This window comes from Manihot esculenta, chromosome 10 (assembly GCF_001659605.2).
Source record: "Manihot esculenta cultivar AM560-2 chromosome 10, M.esculenta_v8, whole genome shotgun sequence".
Classification (NCBI taxonomy): Eukaryota; Viridiplantae; Streptophyta; class Magnoliopsida; order Malpighiales; family Euphorbiaceae; genus Manihot; species Manihot esculenta.
The window spans coordinates 7,152,813-7,173,402 of NC_035170.2; the positions used below are offsets into that span (position 1 = coordinate 7,152,813).

The following is a 20,590-nucleotide window of genomic DNA, read 5'->3' on the forward strand; positions in this document are numbered from 1 at the left end:
CACATAACAAGCAAACATTAGCATCATATGGTTCATGTGGGCACACATGAACCCTTATCACATACATCTCATATCATTAATGCACATGTATATTATCATGGCATTTCACATCGTCATACAAGACAGGACTCCACATCCTATCCTAGTGGACATGACCTTCCTATTGTGCTTGACCTTCTATAACATCTATGAGCCCGACACTCTAGGTCCGACCATATGAACCTAGGGCTCTGATACCATTCTGTAACGACCCGAAAATCGGTCCGCTACCGGCGCTAGGATCCGGGTCGACTTAAGGCCGCCGGGACCCATAGCAAGCCAAACATACATCCTGGAAACCTGTTTAATCCCATACCTGATCAAGAATATACATAAAAAATTTAAAACTTCTCTTTCATGCATTCTATCATACGCCAAACTCAACCTGTGCATGCACTGAACATATACATAATCATAAACTTGACCCCTCTGTGGGATCTCATCAATGCCCCCAAAGGGTGGCAATACATGTGTTGAGTTGGCCTAACATAGACATCCATAAACATTAAGATCATGTATGAAAAGGGATTACAATAACTATGGTCAAGCACACTTCTAACCTCAACATCGTTACATTACATATCTATACATCATTATACAATTTGTCATGTCCACATTCTAACTATTACATACACAAGACTTCTTTACTCTTGCTGACCTCCTGGTCTACCCTGTACCTGCAAACCTGGGGGTTAAGGGAGAGGGGTGAGCTACAAGAGCCCAGTGAGCAGAATAATAAAACATTTAAAACACATGGTAACATGAAATGCATCACATCACAGCTAATCACATCAAGGATGAATTTGTCACCAATAGTCCCCTACATGGTCCAACTGTGCCAGGGGCGTAGAATGGGCCTCACTGGTCTTTCTCTTACATAACATAACATAACATGGACCAACTGTGCCAGGGGCGTAGAATGGGTCTCACTGGTCTTTCTCTTACATGGTGCCAGGGGCGTAGACTGGGCCTCACTGGTCTTCCGTACTGTATCATCATCATCATAACATATGGGGACTAAAGGATCATTCAACATTCATCCACTTCATCAACATAATATGCAATGCAACATATTCGTGAGTCTAATGCAAACATCCTATTATATCTCATGGCATTCATGATGCGTGAATCATGCTAAAACTGATTTATTTATTTAAAGCATAAAAGTCATTCCACTCACCTCTGGCTGAAGCTCTACTGACTCAGAAGCAGCTGAACTCACTGCTGGGGTCCTCGGTTCCTCGGATCCGAACCTACACAGGTGGACTCAAATGAGGGACCAAACAACTAGAACATAACTCTGAAAACATCCCCCAAAAACCCCTTAAAACACCCTAAAACAATCAGGTAAAAACATGCAAAGGAAGGCTGAACAGGGCAGGTTCGGCGGCACCTTCGGCGGCCGAAAGTCCCTCCAGAGCCGAAACCCAGGCAGGTTCGGCGGCACCTTCGGCAACCGAAAGTCCCAGACAGAGACGAAAGTCTCTTTTCGGGGGCAACTTTGGCAGCCGAAAGGCCTGCCTCCCCAGCCATGTTCGGCGGCCGAAAGTTCCTTCGGCTGCCGAACCTGGTTTCTGCCAAAGGGCAGAAACTTGGCTCCTTCAAGCACATTTGCCACCAAAACTTCCAATCATGCATTTAGCTCAACCAAAACATGCAAATATACATACATTGGCTCCTAGGGGCTTCAAACTAACTTAAACCCCAACTACAACACACAATAACAACACAAATCCAACATACATTGCTCAAAACTTAACATTAACTCAAAAACCTAACTATGAGCTAAACATGCATTCTACCCCATAGATCTTGCATAAAACTTACTTTAAACATGAAATGAGTTTAAGATCGGCTCTTACCTCTTGAAGATCGAGAGAGAGACTTCCTAAACTCGGAGGTGGGAGATTTTGAGTTCTTGAACCTCAAAACTCCAAAACTTGCTTTAAACTCGAAAATCTTCAAAACCACGTAAAAACTTGTGAAAATCATAAGAGATTGGAAGGAAGGAACTCAAGGATGGTGAGGAATGGCGGAAGGACTCACCTTGGCCGAAAATGGGGAAAAGCTCGCCTGTTTTCGGCTAAGGGACCCTTTTATAGTGGCTGGCCAGGCCACGTTCGGGGGCCGAAAGTGCCTCCGCATGCATGCCATGTTCGGCGGCCGAACTTAAGGTTCGGCGGCCGAACTTAAGGTTCGGCGGCCGAACCTGGACTTCCCTCACTCATGCCTTCGGGGGCCTAAGGCACACCCGAAACGCATGCATGTTCGGCGGCCGAACTTCGAGTTTCGGCGGCCGAACCTGAGTTTTTCCTTAAGGTTGTTTTTATTCAAAAACTCATTTCCTTTCAACTTAAAACATCAAAAACATTAAAACATTTCATGAAAACATGGTTTTACCCTTCTAGAGGTCTCCGACATCCGAGATTCCACCGGACGGTAGGAATTCCGATACCGGAGTCTAGCCGGGTATTACAATCAGAGGAGGGATGGGAACCTGGATGTGAGCATGGAGGAAGAGGGGACAGGGGAGTCTCAGGGAGGCGTTCAGGCCTCGGGGTATGGTTTTCCACCCCATTATCCACCCTTCCCACAGGGTTCAGAGTATCCGATGGGAGGCACATCGGATTATTCCAGCTTTAACCCCTACCCTACCTACATGCCTTATCCACCTTACTATCCACCTTACACACAGTACCCAGCTTATCCACCCTCACCCTTCTATCCAAACCTGGCAAACCCCACCTCGGGGAATGCTGCACCCCCACCTCCACCACCTACAGAACCAGCAGCCCCAGTTACTCAACCTCCTAGACCTAGCTCAGCCGGTGGGAGCAAAGTAAAGATGACAGATTACCTTAAGCTGGATGCTCCCAAATACAAGTCAGGGGATGACTCCTTTGAGTATCTGAGAGTAGTGAAGACAATAACTGATGAGCTAGGGGCGGATGATAGCAGGGCCATTCAGATGGCAGGGTTCACCTTAAAGTGCAAGAAGGCACGGGAATGGTTCAAGTGTTATGTGGACCCGAGACTAGACGGCATGACATGGGAGGAATTTGCGAATGAGTTCGCTGGATGGGCTTTTCCAGACAGTTCCAGAAAACTGAAAATGATTGAGTTTGAGCAATTGAGGCAGACAGAGCACATGAGTGTAGAGGAGTTCACGGATAAATTCTTAGAGCTATTGCCTTTTTCAGGGCAGGCTCTAGATACCGATTCGAAGAAAGCCAAGAGATATGTTATGAAGCTGCATTCTAGGTACTCCTCGTTGATTCAGTCAGTTGAGAGGGAAAGTTTCCACACTGTGGTGGATATGGCTCGAAGGATGGAGGCAAGTGCTATAGTTGAGGGGTCAGTGAAGCAGTCAGTGACCCAGTCTTCAGGGGTTAAGACCCCAGGCAGAGGAGGGCCAGGTCTCTCTTCTCAGAGCTCAAGTAAGAAGAGGTGGGATAACACCACCAAGAAGCCGAAGAAGAATAAGTTTTGGAATAAGTTGAAATCCGGTCTGGGATTTGGCGGTGGCTCGAGCTCAGGCTCAGATGGTACAGAATGCCAGAGATGTGAAAGGCCGCACAGGGGAGTGTGTCGAGCTGGGACTAATACATGTTTCAGATGTGGACAGGAGGGACACATGGCTCGGGAGTGTCCTAGAGCACCTTTTATGGGCCAGCCCCAGCAGACAGCTTCTGGTAGTGTGGCACAGCCAGCAGCTCCAGCCACAACTCAGGGCAGTGGCAGAGGTAGAGGGAGAGGGGCAGCCTCTTCTTCTGGTTCCCGGGGTGAAGGTCCATCAACTCCAGCCAGGATCTTCACCATGACTCAGCAGGAGGCTAACACATCCAACACCGTGGTGTCAGGTAATCTCGTCATTGGGTATTCTGATGTGTATGCTTTAATGGACCCGGGTGCATCTCATTCATTTATTGCTCCGAGAGCCATTGAGAGGTTGGGTCTGATAGTCTATGGGTTAGAGTGTCCCCTATGGGTCAGTGGACCCAAGTGTGACCCGTCAGTGGCAGAGTCAGTCTGCCAGTACAGTCCAATTTTTGTAGAGGGAAGATGCCTCTCCGCCGACCTTGTGGTTCTAGATTTGACAGACTTTGACGTCATTCTAGGGATGGATTGGCTATCTACCCATGGTGCTACCTTGGACTGCAGGGACAAGGTAGTCAGGTTCAGAGATCAGAACGGGTCAGAGGTCGTCTTCAGAGGAGACAAGAGGGGCACACCTAGAGGTCTGATATCAGCTCTTCAGGCTCGTAGGTTGCTTAGGAAGGGATGTCAGGGGTATTTGGCTCATGTGAGGGAGCTTAGCAGTCAGGTCAGGGAGCCAGCCTCGGTGCCAGTTGTCAGAGAGTTTCAGGATGTCTTTCCAGATGAGCTTCCAGGTTTACCACCTGCTAGGGAGATAGAGTTCGAGATAGAGTTGGTGCCTGGAACTAGACCGATCTCTACCCCTCCCTACAGGATGGCCCCAGCCGAATTGAAGGAATTGAAAGAGCAGTTGCAAGAGCTGGTAGAAAAGGACTTCATCCGACAGAGTACCTCACCTTGGGGTGCTCCGGTCTTGTTTGTGAGGAAGAAGGATGGGTCCCTCAGACTTTGTATCGACTACAGGCAGTTGAACAAAGTCACTACCAAAAATAGGTACCCTCTGCCAAGGATCGATGATCTATTCGACCAGCTAGTAGGAGCGGGTTGTTTCTCCAAAATAGATCTAAGATCGGGGTACCATCAGCTAAGAATAAGGGATGAAGATGTGCCGAAGACAGCTTTCAGGACCAGATATGGGCATTTTGAGTTCCTTGTGATGCCGTTCGGGTTAACTAACGCCCCTGCAGCATTCATGGACCTCATGAACAGAGTGTTTAGTCAGTACCTGGATCACTTTGTTATTGTCTTCATAGATGATATCTTAGTGTATTCCAGGAATGCAGAGGAGCATGCCCATCATCTGCGGTTGGTCTTGCAGACCTTGAGGGAACATGGCTTGTATGCCAAGTTCTCTAAGTGTGAGTTCTGGCTGAGGAGCATTTCGTTCTTGGGGCATGTAGTGTCAGAGAATGGGATTGAGGTGGACCCCAAGAAGACAGAAACTGTGGCTAACTGGCCTAGACCCACTTCAGTGACAGAGATTAGAAGTTTCTTGGGTTTGGCAGGTTACTACAGGAGGTTCGTTCAGGACTTCTCAAAGATTGCAGCTCCTCTGACCAGACTAACCAGGAAGAATCAGAAGTTTGTGTGGACCGACCAGTGCGAAGAGAGTTTTGAAGAGCTTAAGAAGAAGTTGACTTCAGCACCAGTTTTAGCTCTGCCATCTAGTGATGAGGACTTTACAGTCTTTTGTGATGCCTCCCGTGTGGGGCTGGGTTGTGTACTAATGCAGAATGAGAGGGTGATTGCTTATGCTTCTAGGCAGCTGAAGAAGCATGAGTTGAATTACCCCATGCATGACCTTGAGATGGCAGCAGTAATCTTTGCACTCAAGATGTGGAGGCACTACCTCTATGGGGTTAAATGTGAGATCTTTACAGATCATAAAAGCCTGCAGTACATCCTGAGTCAAAGAGATTTGAATTTGAGACAGAGGAGATGGGTGGAGCTGCTGAGTGACTATGATTGCAAGATTCAGTACCATCCGGGTAAGGCGAATGTTGTGGCAGACGCCTTAAGCCGGAAATCACTCGGCAGTTTATCCCACATATCGGCAGAGAGGAGGCCAGTGGTGAAGGAGTTTTACAAGCTCATTGAGGAAGGTCTACAGATGGAGTTGTCTGGTACAGGTGCTTTAGTGGCCCAGATGAGAGTGGCACCCGTGTTTCTGGAGCAGGTGGCTCGAAAACAGCATGAGGACCCAGAGTTAGTGAAGATTGCCAGGACTGTTCAGTCAGGCAATGATAGTAAGTTCAGATTCGACAGCAAGGGGATCCTCCGCTATGGGAGCAGATGTAATACCCGGCTAGATTCCGGCATCGAAATCCCTACCTTCCAGCGGAATCTCCGTTGGAATATGGAATGTTGATGATGCCAGAGTCTTCTAGAGGGGTAAAATGTGTTTTCTAAAATGATTTTTACTGATTTCATGGTTTTAAACGAAAAAGATTTGGGTTTTGAAAAAGAAAAGACTAAGGAGGTTTTTGCCAGGTTCGGCCGCCGAAAGTGAAGTTCGGCCGCCGAACATGAGTTGGTTTTGGGAGCGCTTTTGGCCTCCGAAAGCTATGTTTGAACAAACCAGGTTCGGCCGCCGAACCTCAAGTTCGGCCGCCGAACCTCAAGTTTGGCCGCCGAACATGGGGGTGTTTTGCATGCACGTTAGGCCGCCGAAGGAGGTTTGGCTGGCCACCTATAAAAGCCCCTCAGACCGAAAATGGGCGAGTTTTCTCCCCATTCTCGAGCTCAGGTGTGTTCATGTCCTCCTCTAGTCGTTTTCTTGCTTTTTCTTCAAATCCTTCACGTTTTATAAGCTATATGGTTGTTTTGAAGAGTTTTAAAGCTTGGATCAAGGTTTGGAGAGCTTGGAGACTTTAACAGTTTGGGTTCTCCACATCTCAAGCTTTGGGTCGCACCAACCCTCGATCTTCAAGAGGTAAGTGTGGATCTATGCTTTTCTTTACGTTTCATGAAGTTTTAAGATGGTTTTGATGGGTAGATATGCATGTTAGGGTTTATGTGGGTTTTATACCCAATGTATGATAATGTATGTTCATGTGATGTTTGTGTTGGGGTTTAAGTTAGTTTTCAAGCCCCTTGAGCATATGGGAGAGAGTATGCATGATTGGGAGAGAGTATGTGAGGTTTGGTTTGTTTTGATGGTTTTGGCCTATGTGGGTCATAAACTATCTATGTATACTTTAGATGTTGTTTTTGGGAGTTTAAGCTTGTTTGAGCTCCCTTGTGCATGGTTGAGGATGTATGCATGTGTTTGAGAAGTTGGATGCTTGTTTTGGGGTGTTTGGAAGGTTTGGGAGGCTTGAAATGCACAAAGGCTGAGTTCTGGATGAACTCAGGTTCGGCCGCCGAAAGTGGTTTCGGCCGCCGAACCTGCCTGAGGATGCAGGGATTGGCCGCCTAACCTTGCCCCCGAAAGTTGAGTTTTGGCTTGAAAGCAGACTTTCGGCCGCCGAAGGTAATGTTCGGCCGCTGAAAGTGCCTGACTTTCGTCTCTGGAGAGAAGGTTCGGCCGCCGAAGGTGCCCCCGAACCTGCCTGACTTTCGTCTCTGTCTGGGACTTTCGGCCGCCGAAAGGGCCGCCGAAAGTGCCCTGTCCAGCCTTTTCTTGGGTGTTTTCTATGCATGCTTCTATGATGTTTTAGGGGGTTTTTGGGTAGTCTTTTATGAGTTGTTTAGAGTATGTTTAGCACCTCACTGGAGTCCACCTGTGTAGGATCGCACCCGAGGAACCGAGGTGTTTAGCAGTGTCAGCCATTTCAGAGTCGGCCCTGAGCTAGTCACAGGTGAGTGGAACTAACCCTTATGTTTTAAAAGTTAAACGAATGTTTTAGCATGATCCATGCATCATAAAATGCCATGAAATATATAATAGGTTGTGCTGCACTAGTACTCACGAATATGATGCATTGCATATTATGTTGTTGATGTGGATGAATGTTGAATGATCCTCTAGCCCTCACCATGATAGTATATGATAATGATGATGATGATATGATATGAGATGAAAAGACCAGGTCGCCCCTGGTACTATGTTTATGCAAGCGAACACTAGGTGAGGCCTAATCGCCCCTGGTGTAGTCGGACATGTTATGAAATGAGTTATGTAAGCGAGCACTAGGTGAGGCCTAATCGCCCCTGGTGTAGTTGGACATGTTATGATATGTAGAGGGCTAGTGGTGACAAATTCATCCTTGATGTGATATGTTTGTGCTGTGGCGCATTTCATGAAAGCATATGTTAAAAATGAATTGTTTTCTTTATGGTTTCTGCTCACTGGGCTTTTTAGCTCACCCCTCTCCCCTAACCCCAGGTTTGCAGGGTCAGAGATAGTCAGGAGATCAGCAGGTTACGTCCATGGTCGTGTTTTTGTAATAGAATAGTAGTGGACATGATGTAATATAAGATTATGTAGTGTTGTAAAAAGAGTTGTATTGTAATATGACCTTATGTTATATGTTCAGAGTTATAGCATTGTGCTTGGCCCGAGTTGGATAATCCCTTTGTACATGAGTTTTATTTTATGTTGTTTCATGTGATGGACCGAGTTTGACATAGGGTATGCTGACCCTAGGGGTTCTATGAGTTCAATCATAGTGCATACACAGGTCAAACGGGTTAAAGAAAAAGTTTACAGTTTTATGTTTTAAAGTTTATGCTTATGATGGATCATGTTTGGGATTATACCAGCTGTACAGGATGCATAGTAGGCTTGCTACGGGTCCCGGCGGCCTTATGCCGATCTGGATCCTAGCGCCGGTAGCGGTCCGGATTTCCGGGTCGTTACAGAATGGTATCAGAGCCCTAGGTTCACATGGTCGGACCTATAGTGTGTCGGGCTCATAGAGGTTATAGTAGGGCAAGCACAATAGGAAGATCATGTTCACTAGGATAGGATATGGAGTCCTGTCTTGTATGATGATGTGAAATGCCATGATGATGAGCATGTGCATTAATGCTATGATATGTATGTTATGTATGTGATGCAGGTTCATGTGTTTTCACATGAACCATAAGATGCTAATATTTATGTGCTATGTTATGCTCTCAGAAGTCAAGATGAGAGGAACTCGTCGATCTGCGAGATTGACTGGAGCTCCGCCAGAGAATGAGGGCATGGATGCCCATTCCCCTGCTCTGCAGAGGGCAAGATCTTGTAGGACGATCAGGGAAAGTACATCAAGGGACCCTAGAAGGTCTTTTGATGCAGGTCGGAGGAGATCAGTTCATGAAGGTATGTCAGCGGATGTGATGGAAACAGAGGAGGATAACCAGAGAAGAGATAGTAGTTTGGGCATGAGTATGTCAGTAGAGGATATGGGAGAGTCCCAAGGAGGCACTCAGGCCTCGGGTTTTGTTCCACCACAGTATCCACCCTACCCGCAAGGGCCAGGGTATCCGATGGGAGGTACGTCGGATTTCTTCAGCTATAACCCATATCCCACCTTTATGCCCTATCCTCCCTTTTACCCACAGTACCCCATGTTTCCATGCTCACCCTTTTTCCCAGGTCCAGCAAACCCTAACCCAGGGGATGCTGCACCTCCTCCTCCACCAGCAGAACCAATAGTCCCTGATGTCCGGATACCCAAACCTGGTTCATTAGTTGGGGGTAAAGTAAAGATGACAGATTACCTCAAGTTGGATGCCCCCAAGTTCGAAGCAGGCGATGACCCTTTTGAGTACCTCAGAACGGTAAAGATGATAACAGATGAGCTAGGAGCAAGTGACAGTAGAGCCATTCAGATGGCAGGGTTCACATTGAAATGCAAGAAGGCAAGGGAGTGGTTCAAAAACTATGTGGACCCAAAGTTGGAGAGCTTATCCTGGGAGCAGTTTGCCAATGAGTTTGCAGGATGGGCTTTTCCGGATAGTTCCAGAGAACTGAAGATGATTGAGTTTGAGCAGCTAAGGCAGACGGAAGAGATGAGTGTAGAGGAGTTTACGGACAGGTTCCTGGAGCTGTTGCCGTTTGCAGGACAAGGTCTTGACACAGACCTGAAGAAGTCTAGGAGATATGTTATGAAGCTTCACTCCAGGTATTCCTCGTTGGTTCAATCAGCAGAAAGGGAGAGCTTCCATGCTATAGTGGATATGGCGCGGAGAATGGAGGCTAGTGCCATTGTCCAGGGGACAGTTAAACAGTACGTGGCACAGTCTTCGGGTTCCAAAATCCTGGGGACAAGTGATGTTGATCTCTCCCCTCTAAGCGAGGCTGTCACAAAGAGTAAGAAGGGAGGCAGAGGCCTCAGAAGATCGAAGAAGAGCAAGTTTTGGGAACAGATAAAGTCTGGTCTGAGTTTAGGTGATGGTTCGAGCTCTGGTTCAGGTAACTCCAGATGTACACGGTGCGGTAGGCAGCACAAGGGAGTCTGTTTGATTGGGACAACAGCATGCTTCAGGTGCGGACAGGAGGGGCACATGGCACGTGAGTGTCCCACCGCGACCTTGGTGGCACGGTCCCAGCAGACAGTTTCGGGCAGTGTAGCTCACCCAGTAGCTCCATCCATGTTTCAGGGCAGTGGTAGAGGCGGAGACAGGGGGACAGCCCCTTCTTCAGCAGGTTCCCGTGGGGAAGGTCCATCAGCTCCAACGCGGATCTTCGCCATGACTCAGCAGGAGGCTAACACATCGAACCCGATGGGATCAGGTAATCTCACTCTGGTATGTTCTGGTGTGTCTGTTTCATGAACCCTGATGTTTCTCTTTTCTTTGTTTGCTTGTGAGCCCTTGTGAGGATGGGTTGATAGCTTATGGGTTAGAGTATCCCCTTGGGGTCAGTACACCCAAGTGTGATCCATCTGTGGCAGAGTCAGTCTGCCGGTATAGTCAGAGTATGTGTTGTGAGTAGATGCCTTCCAGCTGACCTAGCGGTTCTAGATTTGACTGTTTGACGTCATTCTAGGGTTGGATTGGTTCTTCTACTAGTGGTACTACCTAGTCTGCAGAGACAAGGTAGTCAGGTTCAGAGGTCAGGATGGATCAGAGGTAGTCCTTAGAGGGGACAGAATAAGGATACCTAGAGGTTCAGTATCAATCCTATAGGCTCGTAGGTTGTTCAGGAAAAGTTGTCAGGGGTTCTAGCTCTTGAGAAAGAGTATAGCAGTCAGGTCAGGGAGCCCGCCTCAGTGCCCATTGTTAGAGAGTTTAGATGTTTCCCCAGATGAGTTCCCAGGGCTACCACCTGTCAGGGAGATAGAGTTTAAAATAGAAGTAATTCATGGAATTGGACCAATCTCTATCCCTCCCCACAGGATGGTATCAACAGAGTTAAAGGAGTTATAAGGATCAGTTGTAAGAGTTGGTAGACAAGGGTTCCCATCTAACTGAGCACTTCACCTTGGGGTGTTCCAGTGTTGTTGCGAGGTTGAAAGATGGATCCCAAGGACTTTGTATCGACTACTAGTCGTTGAACAAAGTCACTAACCAGAATAAGTATTTGTTACCTTGGATCGACGATCTATTTTAAGCCAGCTAGCAGGAGCTGGTTGCCTTTCCAAGATAGATCTGAAGTCTAGGTACCATCAGTTAAGATCAAGGAAGAAGATGTACTGAGAACAGTGTTTAGAACCAGATATGGGCACTATGAGTTTCTAGGAGTGTCGTTCGGGTCAATGAACGCCCCTACGACATTCATGGATCTCATAAGCAGAGTTTTAGTCGATTTCTGGATCACTCCGTTATTGTCTTCATTGACGGTATCTCGGCGAGTTCCAGAAATGCAGAAGAGTATGCCCATCATCTGAAATCAGGATTGCAGATCCTGAGAGAACATGGCTTGGATGCCTAGTTCTCCAATGCGAGTTCTGGTCGAGGAGCATATCCTTCTTGGGTCATGTGTGTCGGAGAAAAGAAAAGTGAAGTAGACCTGAGAAAGTTGAAGTTGTAGCTAACTAGCCCAGGCCCCTTGTAGTGACTAAGATCAAGAGCTTTTTGGGTTGGGCAGGTTACCTAATGGAGGTTCATCTAGAACTTCTCTAGAGTTGCCGCTCCTATGACCAGATGGATCAAGAAGAACCAGAGGGTATGTGGTCTACTCAGAGTGATGAGGGCTTTGAAAAGCCAAAGGAAATGTTGATGTCAGCACCAGTGGTAGCTCTGTCCGCCAGTGATGGAGATTTCACAGTGTCCTGTGATGCGTCCCGTGTGGGACTAGGTTGTGTGTTAATGCGAGTGGTAGAATGATTGCTTATGCTTCTAGGTAGCTGAAGAAGCATGAGTTGAATCATCTTACACACAATCCAGAGATGGCAATGGTAATACTTGCACTCAAGATGTGGAGGCGATACCTGTATAAGGTATGTGGACAGATCCTTACAGATCGGAAGAGCTTGCAATACATCTTGAGTCAAGGGAGAAGAACAGGAGGTATAGGAGATGGGTAAAAACTGCGTGGTATTCGCGACTTCAAGGTTCGGTATATTCGGCTGAGGCAGATATTTCGGTAGATGCCCTCAACCGGAAACCACTTGGCAACTTACCCCATCCCTTAGTATAGTAAGAAGAAGGCCAATAGTCAGAAAATGAAGAGAATCAGAACTGCTGTGAGTCAGCAGGAGAGTTATGAAGTTGTCCGCAAGAGGCATGTAGAGTTTCAGAAGGGAAGAAGAGTTTTGTCAGAGTGCGCAGCGGAAGCGTGTTGAGGTTCTCGAGGAAGTTGAGGGTTGCTGGAGGTGTCTCTTAAAGAGAGGGTGATTCGTTATGGGCAGAAAGGTAAATTAGCTCTCAGATACATTGGACCCTTTGGAATCCTGCAAAGGATTTGGGAATGTATCCCACGAGTCAGATTTACCTACTTCAAAGGAAGAGCTTCATCCGTTTTTCCATGTTTCCACGGTATATGAGTTCGTGTCGGGTCCGAGTGAGGTTCTTAAAGGAACCAGAGGTGGGGACCGTAGAGGATCTCACCTATGTTGAACAGTTAGTACGGACCGCAGACACACAAGTTAGAAAGTGTGGAAACAAGGAAATCCCGATGGTGAAAGTCCCTTAGAATTACCTTAAGATGAAAAGTGCACCAGGGAGACCGAGAGTTTATACTCCAGCAATGACCGTGTCTCTCTTTTAGAAGAGAGGTTTTCAGGTTTTGCTTGCTTGTTGCTTGCTTGTTGATGTATGCTTGATACATGTTTGATGTTTGAACATTCGAGGACGAATGTTCTTAAAGGGGAGAAGAATGTAATACCCGGCTAGATTCCGGCATCAGAATCCCTACCTTCCGGCGGAATCTCCGTTGGAATATGAAATGTTGATGATGCCAGAGTCTTCTAGAGGGGTAAAATGTGTTTTCTAAAATGATTTTTACTGATTTCATGGTTTTAAACGAAAAAGATTTGGGTTTTGAAAAAGAAAAGACTAAGGAGGTTTTTGTCAGGTTCGACCGCCGAAAGTGAAGTTCGGCCGCCGAACATGAGTTGGTTTTGGGAGCGCTTTTGGCCTCCGAAAGCTATGTTTGAACAAACCAGGTTCGGCCGCCGAACCTCAAGTTCGGCCGCCGAACATGGGGGTGTTTTGCATGCACGTTAGGCCGTCGAAGGAGGTTTGGCTGGCCACCTATAAAAGCCCCTCAGACCGAAAATGGGCGAGTTTTCTCCCCATTCTCGAGCTCAGGTGTGTTCATGTCCTCCTCTAGTCGTTTTCTTGCTTTTTCTTCAAATCCTTCACGTTTTATAAGCTATATGGTTGTCTTGAAGAGTTTTAAAGCTTGGATCAAGGTTTGGAGAGCTTGGAGACTTTAAGAGTTTGGGTTCTCCATATCTCAAGCTTTGGGTCGCACCAACCCTCGATCTTCAAGAGGTAAGTGTGGATCTATGCTTTTCTTTACGTTTCATGAAGTTTTAAGATGGTTTTGATGGGTAGATATGCATGTTAGGGTTTATGTGGGTTTTATACCCAATGTATGATAATGTATGTTCATGTGATGTTTGTGTTGGGGTTTAAGTTAGTTTTCAAGCCCCTTGAGCATATGGGAGAGATTATGCATGATTGGGAGAGAGTATGTGAGGTTTGGTTTGTTTTGATGGTTTTGGCCTATGTGGGTCATAAACTATCTATGTATACTTTAGATGTTGTTTTCGGGAGTTTAAGCTTGTTTGAGCTCCCTTGTGCATGGTTGAGGATGTATGCATGTGTTTGAGAAGTTGGATGCTTGTTTTGGGGTGTTTGGAAGGTTTGGGAGGCTTGAAATGCACAAAGGCTGAGTTCTGGATGAACTCAGGTTCGGCCGCCGAAGGTGGTTTCGGCCGCCGAACCTGCCTGAGGATGCAGGGATTGGCCGCCTAACCTTGCCCCCGAAAGTTGAGTTTTGGCTTGAAAGCAGACTTTCGGCCGCCGAAGGTAATGTTCGGCCGCCGAAAGTGCCTGACTTTCGTCTCTGGAGAGAAGGTTCGGCCGCCGAAGGTGCCCCTGAACCTGCCTGACTTTCGTCTCTGTCTGGGACTTTCGTCTCTGTCTGGGACTTTCGGCCGCCGAAAGGGCCGCCGAAAGTGCCCTGTCCAGCCTTTTCTTGGGTGTTTTCTATGCATGCTTCTATGATGTTTTAGGGGGTTTTTGGGTAGTCTTTTATGAGTTGTTTAGAGTATGTTTAGCACCTCACTGGAGTCCACCTGTGTAGGATCGGACCCGAGGAACCGAGGTGTTTAGCAGTGTCAGCCATTTCAGAGTCGGCCCTGAGCTAGTCACAGGTGAGTGGAACTAACCCTTATGTTTTAAAAGTTAAACGAATGTTTTAGCATGATCCATGCATCATAAAATGCCATGAAATATATAATAGGTTGTGCTGCACTAGTACTCACGAATATGATGCATTGCATATTATGTTGTTGATGTGGATGAATGTTGAATGATCCTCTAGCCCTCACCATGATAGTATATGATAATGATGATGATGATATGATATGAGATGAAAAGACCAGGTCGCCCCTGGTACTATGTTTATGCAAGCGAACACTAGGTGAGGCCTAATCGCCCCTGGTGTAGTCGGACATGTTATGAAATGAGTTATGTAAGCGAGCACTAGGTGAGGCCTAATCGCCCCTGGTGTAGTTGGACATGTTATGATATGTAGAGGGCTAGTGGTGACAAATTCATCCTTGATGTGATATGTTTGTGCTGTGGCGCATTTCATGAAAGCATATGTTAAAAATGAATTGTTTTCTTTATGGTTTCTGCTCACTGGGCTTTTTAGCTCACCCCTCTCCCCTAACCCCAGGTTTGCAGGGTCAAAGATAGTCAGGAGATCAGCAGGTTACGTCCATGGTCGTGTTTTTGTAATAGAATAGTAGTGGACATGATGTAATATAAGATTATGTAGTGTTGTAAAAAGAGTTGTATTGTAATATGACCTTATGTTATATGTTCAGAGTTATAGCATTGTGCTTGGCCCGAGTTGGATAATCCCTTTGTACATGAGTTTTATTTTATGTTGTTTCATGTGATGGACCGAGTTTGACATAGGGTATGCTGACCCTAGGGGTTCTATGAGTTCAGTCATAGTGCATACACAGGTCAAACGGGTTAAAGAAAAAGTTTACAGTTTTATGTTTTAAAGTTTATGCTTATGATGGATCATGTTTGGGATTATACCAGCTGTACAGGATGCATAGTAGGCTTGCTACGGGTCCCGGCGGCCTTATGCCGATCTGGATTCTAGCGCCGGTAGCGGTCCGGATTTCCGGGTCGTTACAGCAGACTTTGTGTACCAGATGACATAGGGCTAAAAGGAGACATTATGAGGGAGGCTCATAATGGAAGATACAACGTTCACCCCGGAGCCACCAAGATGTATCAAGATCTGAAGAAGGTTTATTGGTGGCCAGCTATGAAGAAAGAAGTGGCACAGTTTGTGTCAGCCTGCGAAGTGTGTCAGAGGGTGAAGCTGGAACATCAGAAGCCGGCTGGAATGCTTAACCCGCTACCTATTCCAGAATGGAAATGGGAAAATATAGCTATGGACTTCGTAGTGGGGTTACCAGCGGCGTCCAACAGATTGGACTCCATATGGGTGATTGTGGACAGACTCACTAAATCTGCTCACTTCATCCCTGTCAGGAGTGGCTATTCTGTGGACAAGTTGGCGCAGGTGTATGTCGATGAGATCGTCAGACTGCATGGGGTTCCTGTTTCGATAGTGTCAGATAGAGGGCCCCAGTTCACCTCCAGGTTTTGGCGGAGTCTGCAGAGTGCCATGGGTACTAGGTTGGATTTCAGTACTGCCTTCCACCCCCAAACTGATGGAAAATCAGAAAGGACCATCCAGACCATAGAGGATATGCTCAGGATGTGTGTGCTGGACTTTGGCGGTTCTTGGAGGCAGCATCTACCTTTGGTGGAGTTTGCCTACAATAACAGCTATCATGCTAGCATCGGGATGGCTCCATATGAAGCTTTGTATGGGAGGAAGTGCAGATCACCTGTTTGCTGGGAAGAGGTTGGAGAAAAGGCCTTGGCAGGGCCTGAGCTAGTAGAGATTACCAGCAGGGTAGTACCCATAATCAGAGAAAGGATCAAGACTGCTACAAGCAGACAGAAGAGTTATGCAGACGTCCGCAGAAGACAGGTCGAGTTTCAGGAGGGGGATCTGGTATTGCTCAAGGTGTCTCCTATGAAAGGAGTGGTTCACTTTTGGAAGAAAGGTAAACTAGCCCCACGATACATCGGACCCTTTGAAATCTTGCAAAAGATTGGGAATGTGTCGTACAAGCTGGATTTACCTGCTTCAATGGAAAGAATCCATCCGGTTTTCCATGTTTCAATGTTGAGGAAGTTTGTGTCAGATCCGAGCAAGGTTCTTAGTGAGCCTAATGTGGAGGTCCAAGAGGATCTCACCTATGTTGAACAACCAGTACGGATCATAGACACCCAGATCAGAAAGTTAAGGAACAAGGAAATCCCGATGGTGAAAGTCCTGTGGAACCACCACAATTTGGAGGAATGCACTTGGGAGACACGGGAGTCTATGCTCCAGCAGTACCCTCATCTCTTTTAAGGTTAGATCTCTATGTGTTTATGTGCTATGTATGTATGTATGTTATGTTTTATGCCATGCTATGTGCTAGTTGAGGAACATTCGAGGACGAATGTTCTTAAGGGGGGGAGAATATAATACCCGGCTAGACTCCGGTATCGGAATTCCTACCGTCCGGTGGGAATCTCGGATGTCGGAAGCCTCTAGTAGGGTAGAATCATGTTTTCATAAAATGTTTTAAGGTATTTCATGGTTTTAAGTAAAATGGAAATGAGTTTTTGCATGAAAACAACCTTGAAGGAAAACTCAGGTTTGGCCGCCGAACCTCAAGTTCGGCCGCCGAACATGCATGCCTTCAGGAGCGCCTTTAGGCCTCCGAAAGCATAAGTGAGGAAAGTCCAGGTTCGGCCGCCGAACATGGCATGCATGCGGAGGCACGTTCGGCCCCCGAACGTGGCCTGGCCAGCCACTATAAAAGGGTTCCTTAGCCGAAAACGGGTGAGCTTTTTCCCCATTTCCGGCCAAGGTGAGCTCTCCGCCGCCCCTCACCGATCTTGAGTCTTTTCCTTCAGATCTTTCAAGTTTTTCATTAGTTTTCATCTTGTTTTGAAGATTTCCGAGTTTTGAGCAAGTTTTGGAGCTTTGAGGTTCAAGAACTCAAATCTCTTCCAACTCCAAGTTAGATCGCCTCCACCCTCAATCTTCAAGAGGTAAGAGTCGATCTCTAGCTTACTTTATGTTTTAAGCAAGTTTTATGCAAGTTCATGGGGTAGAAAATGCATGTGTAGCTTATGTTGAGCTTATGGGTTTTTGATGTGATTTTGAACAATATGGCTTGCAAATGTATGTTTGATGTGTTTTAGATGGGGTTTTAGTTAGTTGATGCCCCTAGGAACTTGTATGCTTGTGTATGAGTATTGTAAAATAGGTTTATGCATGTTTGGATGAGATTGGAGGCATAAATGCATAAGGGAGCTGAGTTTCTGCCATTCTGGGAGAAACCAGGTTCGGCAGCCGAAGGAACTTTCGGCCGCCGAATGTGCTTGTGGAGGCAGCCTTCGGCTGCCGAAGCTTGCCCCCGAAAGGAGACTTTCATCTCTGTCTGGGAGTTTCGGCCGCCGAAAGTGCCGCCGAACATGCATGAGTTTCGCCTCTGTCTGGGAGTTTCGGCCGCCGAAGGTGCCGCCGAACCTGCCTGACTTTCAGCTCTGGAGGGACTTTCGGCCGCCGAACCTGCCGCCGAAAGTGCCCTGTCCAGCCCTTTCTTACATGTTTTTCTATGATTATTCCATGATGTTTTAGGGGGTTTTTGGGGAGTTGTTTAGAGTTATGTTCATGTTTGTTTGGTCTCTCATTTGAGTCCACCTGTGTAGGTTCGGACCCGAGGAACCGAGGACCCCAGCAGTGAGTCTGTTGCCCCAGTGTCTGGTCAGAGCTATCCAGAGGTGAGTGGAATAAACCTTTACGTTTTATAGTAAATCAATTGCAAGGTTTGAGCATGATCATGCATCATGAATGCCATGTGATGAATTAGGTTGTTTGCATTAGAATTCACGAATATGTTGCATTGCATATTTTAAATGTTGATGTGGATGAATGTTGGATGATTCATAGCCCTCGATCTATGATATGACGATGTGATACGTACGGTACGGAATGTAAGACCAGTGGGACCCATTCTACGTTCGCTGGCACTATGTAAGGGAAAGACCAGGACCCATTCTACGTTCTGGCACAGTTGGACACTGTTATGTTATGATATATAAGGGAAAGACCAGGACCCATTCTACGTTCTGGCACAGTTGGACCATGTAGAGGGCTATTGGTGACAAATTCATCCTTGATGTGATTAGCTGTGATGTGATGCATTTCATGTTATCATATGTTTTAAATGTTTTATTATTCTGCTCACTGGGCTCTAGTAGCTCACCCCTCTCCCAATTTTCCCAGGATTGCAGGTACAGGGTAGACCAGGAGGTTTACAAGAGTAATGAAGTCTTGTGTATGTAATAAATAGTGTGGACATGATAAATGTATTAATGTTATGTAAAAGTACAGCTTCAGTCATGTAATGATATTGAGGATTAGAGATTGTGCTTGACTTTATGTATGAGGTATCCCTTTTAATACATGATCTTAAATCTTTTTGTGATGTTTATGTAGACCAACTCAACATATGATGTTTTGCCCATTGGGGCATTGAGGAGATCCCACTGAGGGATCATGTTTATGATTTTGAGTATGTTCAGTGCATGCACAGGTTGAGTTTGGCTTATGAATGAAAGAAAAGTTTCAATTTTTATGTATGTTGTTGATCATGTATGGGATTAAACAGGTTTTCAGGTTGCATGTCAGGCTTGTTACGGGTCTTGGCGGCCTTAAGCCGACCCGGATCCTAGCGCCGGTAGCGGTCCGATTTTCGGGTCGTTACACAGGTCCACTGACCCAGAGAAAACACGCTAAGCCCAGAAGTCATCAAACCCATCCTATCAATGGCTCACTAACGACAGGGAAAGCGAAATACTAGGGTCCAAACCAACAGCACACACATCCGAACACTCCCAAGTGAACGTACCTAACGTCACCGTATTCGATGTGTTAGCCTCCTACTAGGATCCATAAAACACACACATCAGAACACTCAAAAACATGAGCATACCTGGCACCTCCGTGTCAGATGTGTTTGCCTCTCTTCCTTGTCTACTGACCTGAGCTGCTCTACCTGCAAAAGTCTGCTGGGATTGAGCCATCCAAGGCGCAGTAGGACACTCACGAACCATGTGCCCCTCCTGACCACACCTGAAACATGTTGTTGTCCCTGCAAGACAGACTCCCCTATGCTGCCTTCCACAGCTCAAACATTTTGATCTACCTACACCAGAACTCGGACCAGCACCACTATCCAAACTAGGGTTTACCCTATTCCAAAACTCCTTTTTCTTTGACCCTTTAAGGCCTCTAACTTTTTGCTTACTAGTTCTCCCCCACTTCTCTCCTTTCGAGGTAGCTATACTCCAAGTAGAGGGATCATTCTCTCCGAAACCTGAAATCCTGGAATCCTTGGTCTGAGTATCTTCCAAAGACTCCATATTCACCTACAGACCTACCTCCCTTTTCTGCACATCTAACTCTACTATTCTCCTATCTCCAGATACTCTCCCTAGATCCATTCCTTCCCTGCTTTCATCAAAAGACCCTTCAGACGGATCTGAATCAATCTGTGGACTAACACCACTCATCTTAGCTCTTCTGAAAAAAGCAAACAAGCAACAAATATTAGCACACATATAGTTCATATGAAAAAACACATGAACTTACACCATATACATGCATAGCATACAGAGTATAACATTAATGCACATGCATATATTCATGGCATTTCATATCATTATGCAAAACACAACTCTTCCGCCTATCCTAGTGGACATGATTTAATGTTTTACTATGAGAAATGATATATGTTTTTAGCATGTTCCATGCATCATAAATGCCATGCTTATGATAGGGTGTTATGCTTGCACTAGTATCACGAAGATGTTGCATTGCATTATGATATGAAGGTGGGACGGACACTGAGTAGGACCCATTAGCCCTTGAGTATTATACGAAGTCCTGTGGTGCTCCTTAGAGGGCCGGGCATATACGAAGTCCTGTGGTGCCCTTTTTAGGTCCGGACACTGAGCTGAGGGATTTTGTGGGTCAGTCCGTCCGTGATGTGAGTTACTTGTGTTGTGACGCATTTCATGAAGCATGTAATGAATGAACTGTTTTATTGTGTTCGACTCACTGGGCTTTCGAAGCTCATCCCTTTCCCTTAACCCCAGTTTTGCAGCAGAGTTAGCTGGGAAGGTCAGAAGCAACAGAGTGTTGGCTCCAGTATTGCTTATGTAATCGAATAGTATGGACATGATGGAA

General features: G+C 46.3%; 1 protein-coding gene across 1 annotated transcript in view; it reads right to left on the bottom strand.

The window, feature by feature from the left end:
* LOC122724805 (DNA-binding protein HEXBP-like) overlaps nucleotides 1–19,764 on the bottom strand; it is a 45,473-nt gene extending 25,709 nt beyond the window's left edge. Inside the window, exon 1 of the mRNA XM_043960658.1 lies at nucleotides 19,335–19,764. Within this exon, the coding sequence (XP_043816593.1) occupies nucleotides 19,335–19,764 (430 nt within the window). The remainder of the gene's footprint in view (nucleotides 1–19,334) is intronic.
* Nucleotides 19,765–20,590: the final 826 nt, after the last annotated feature.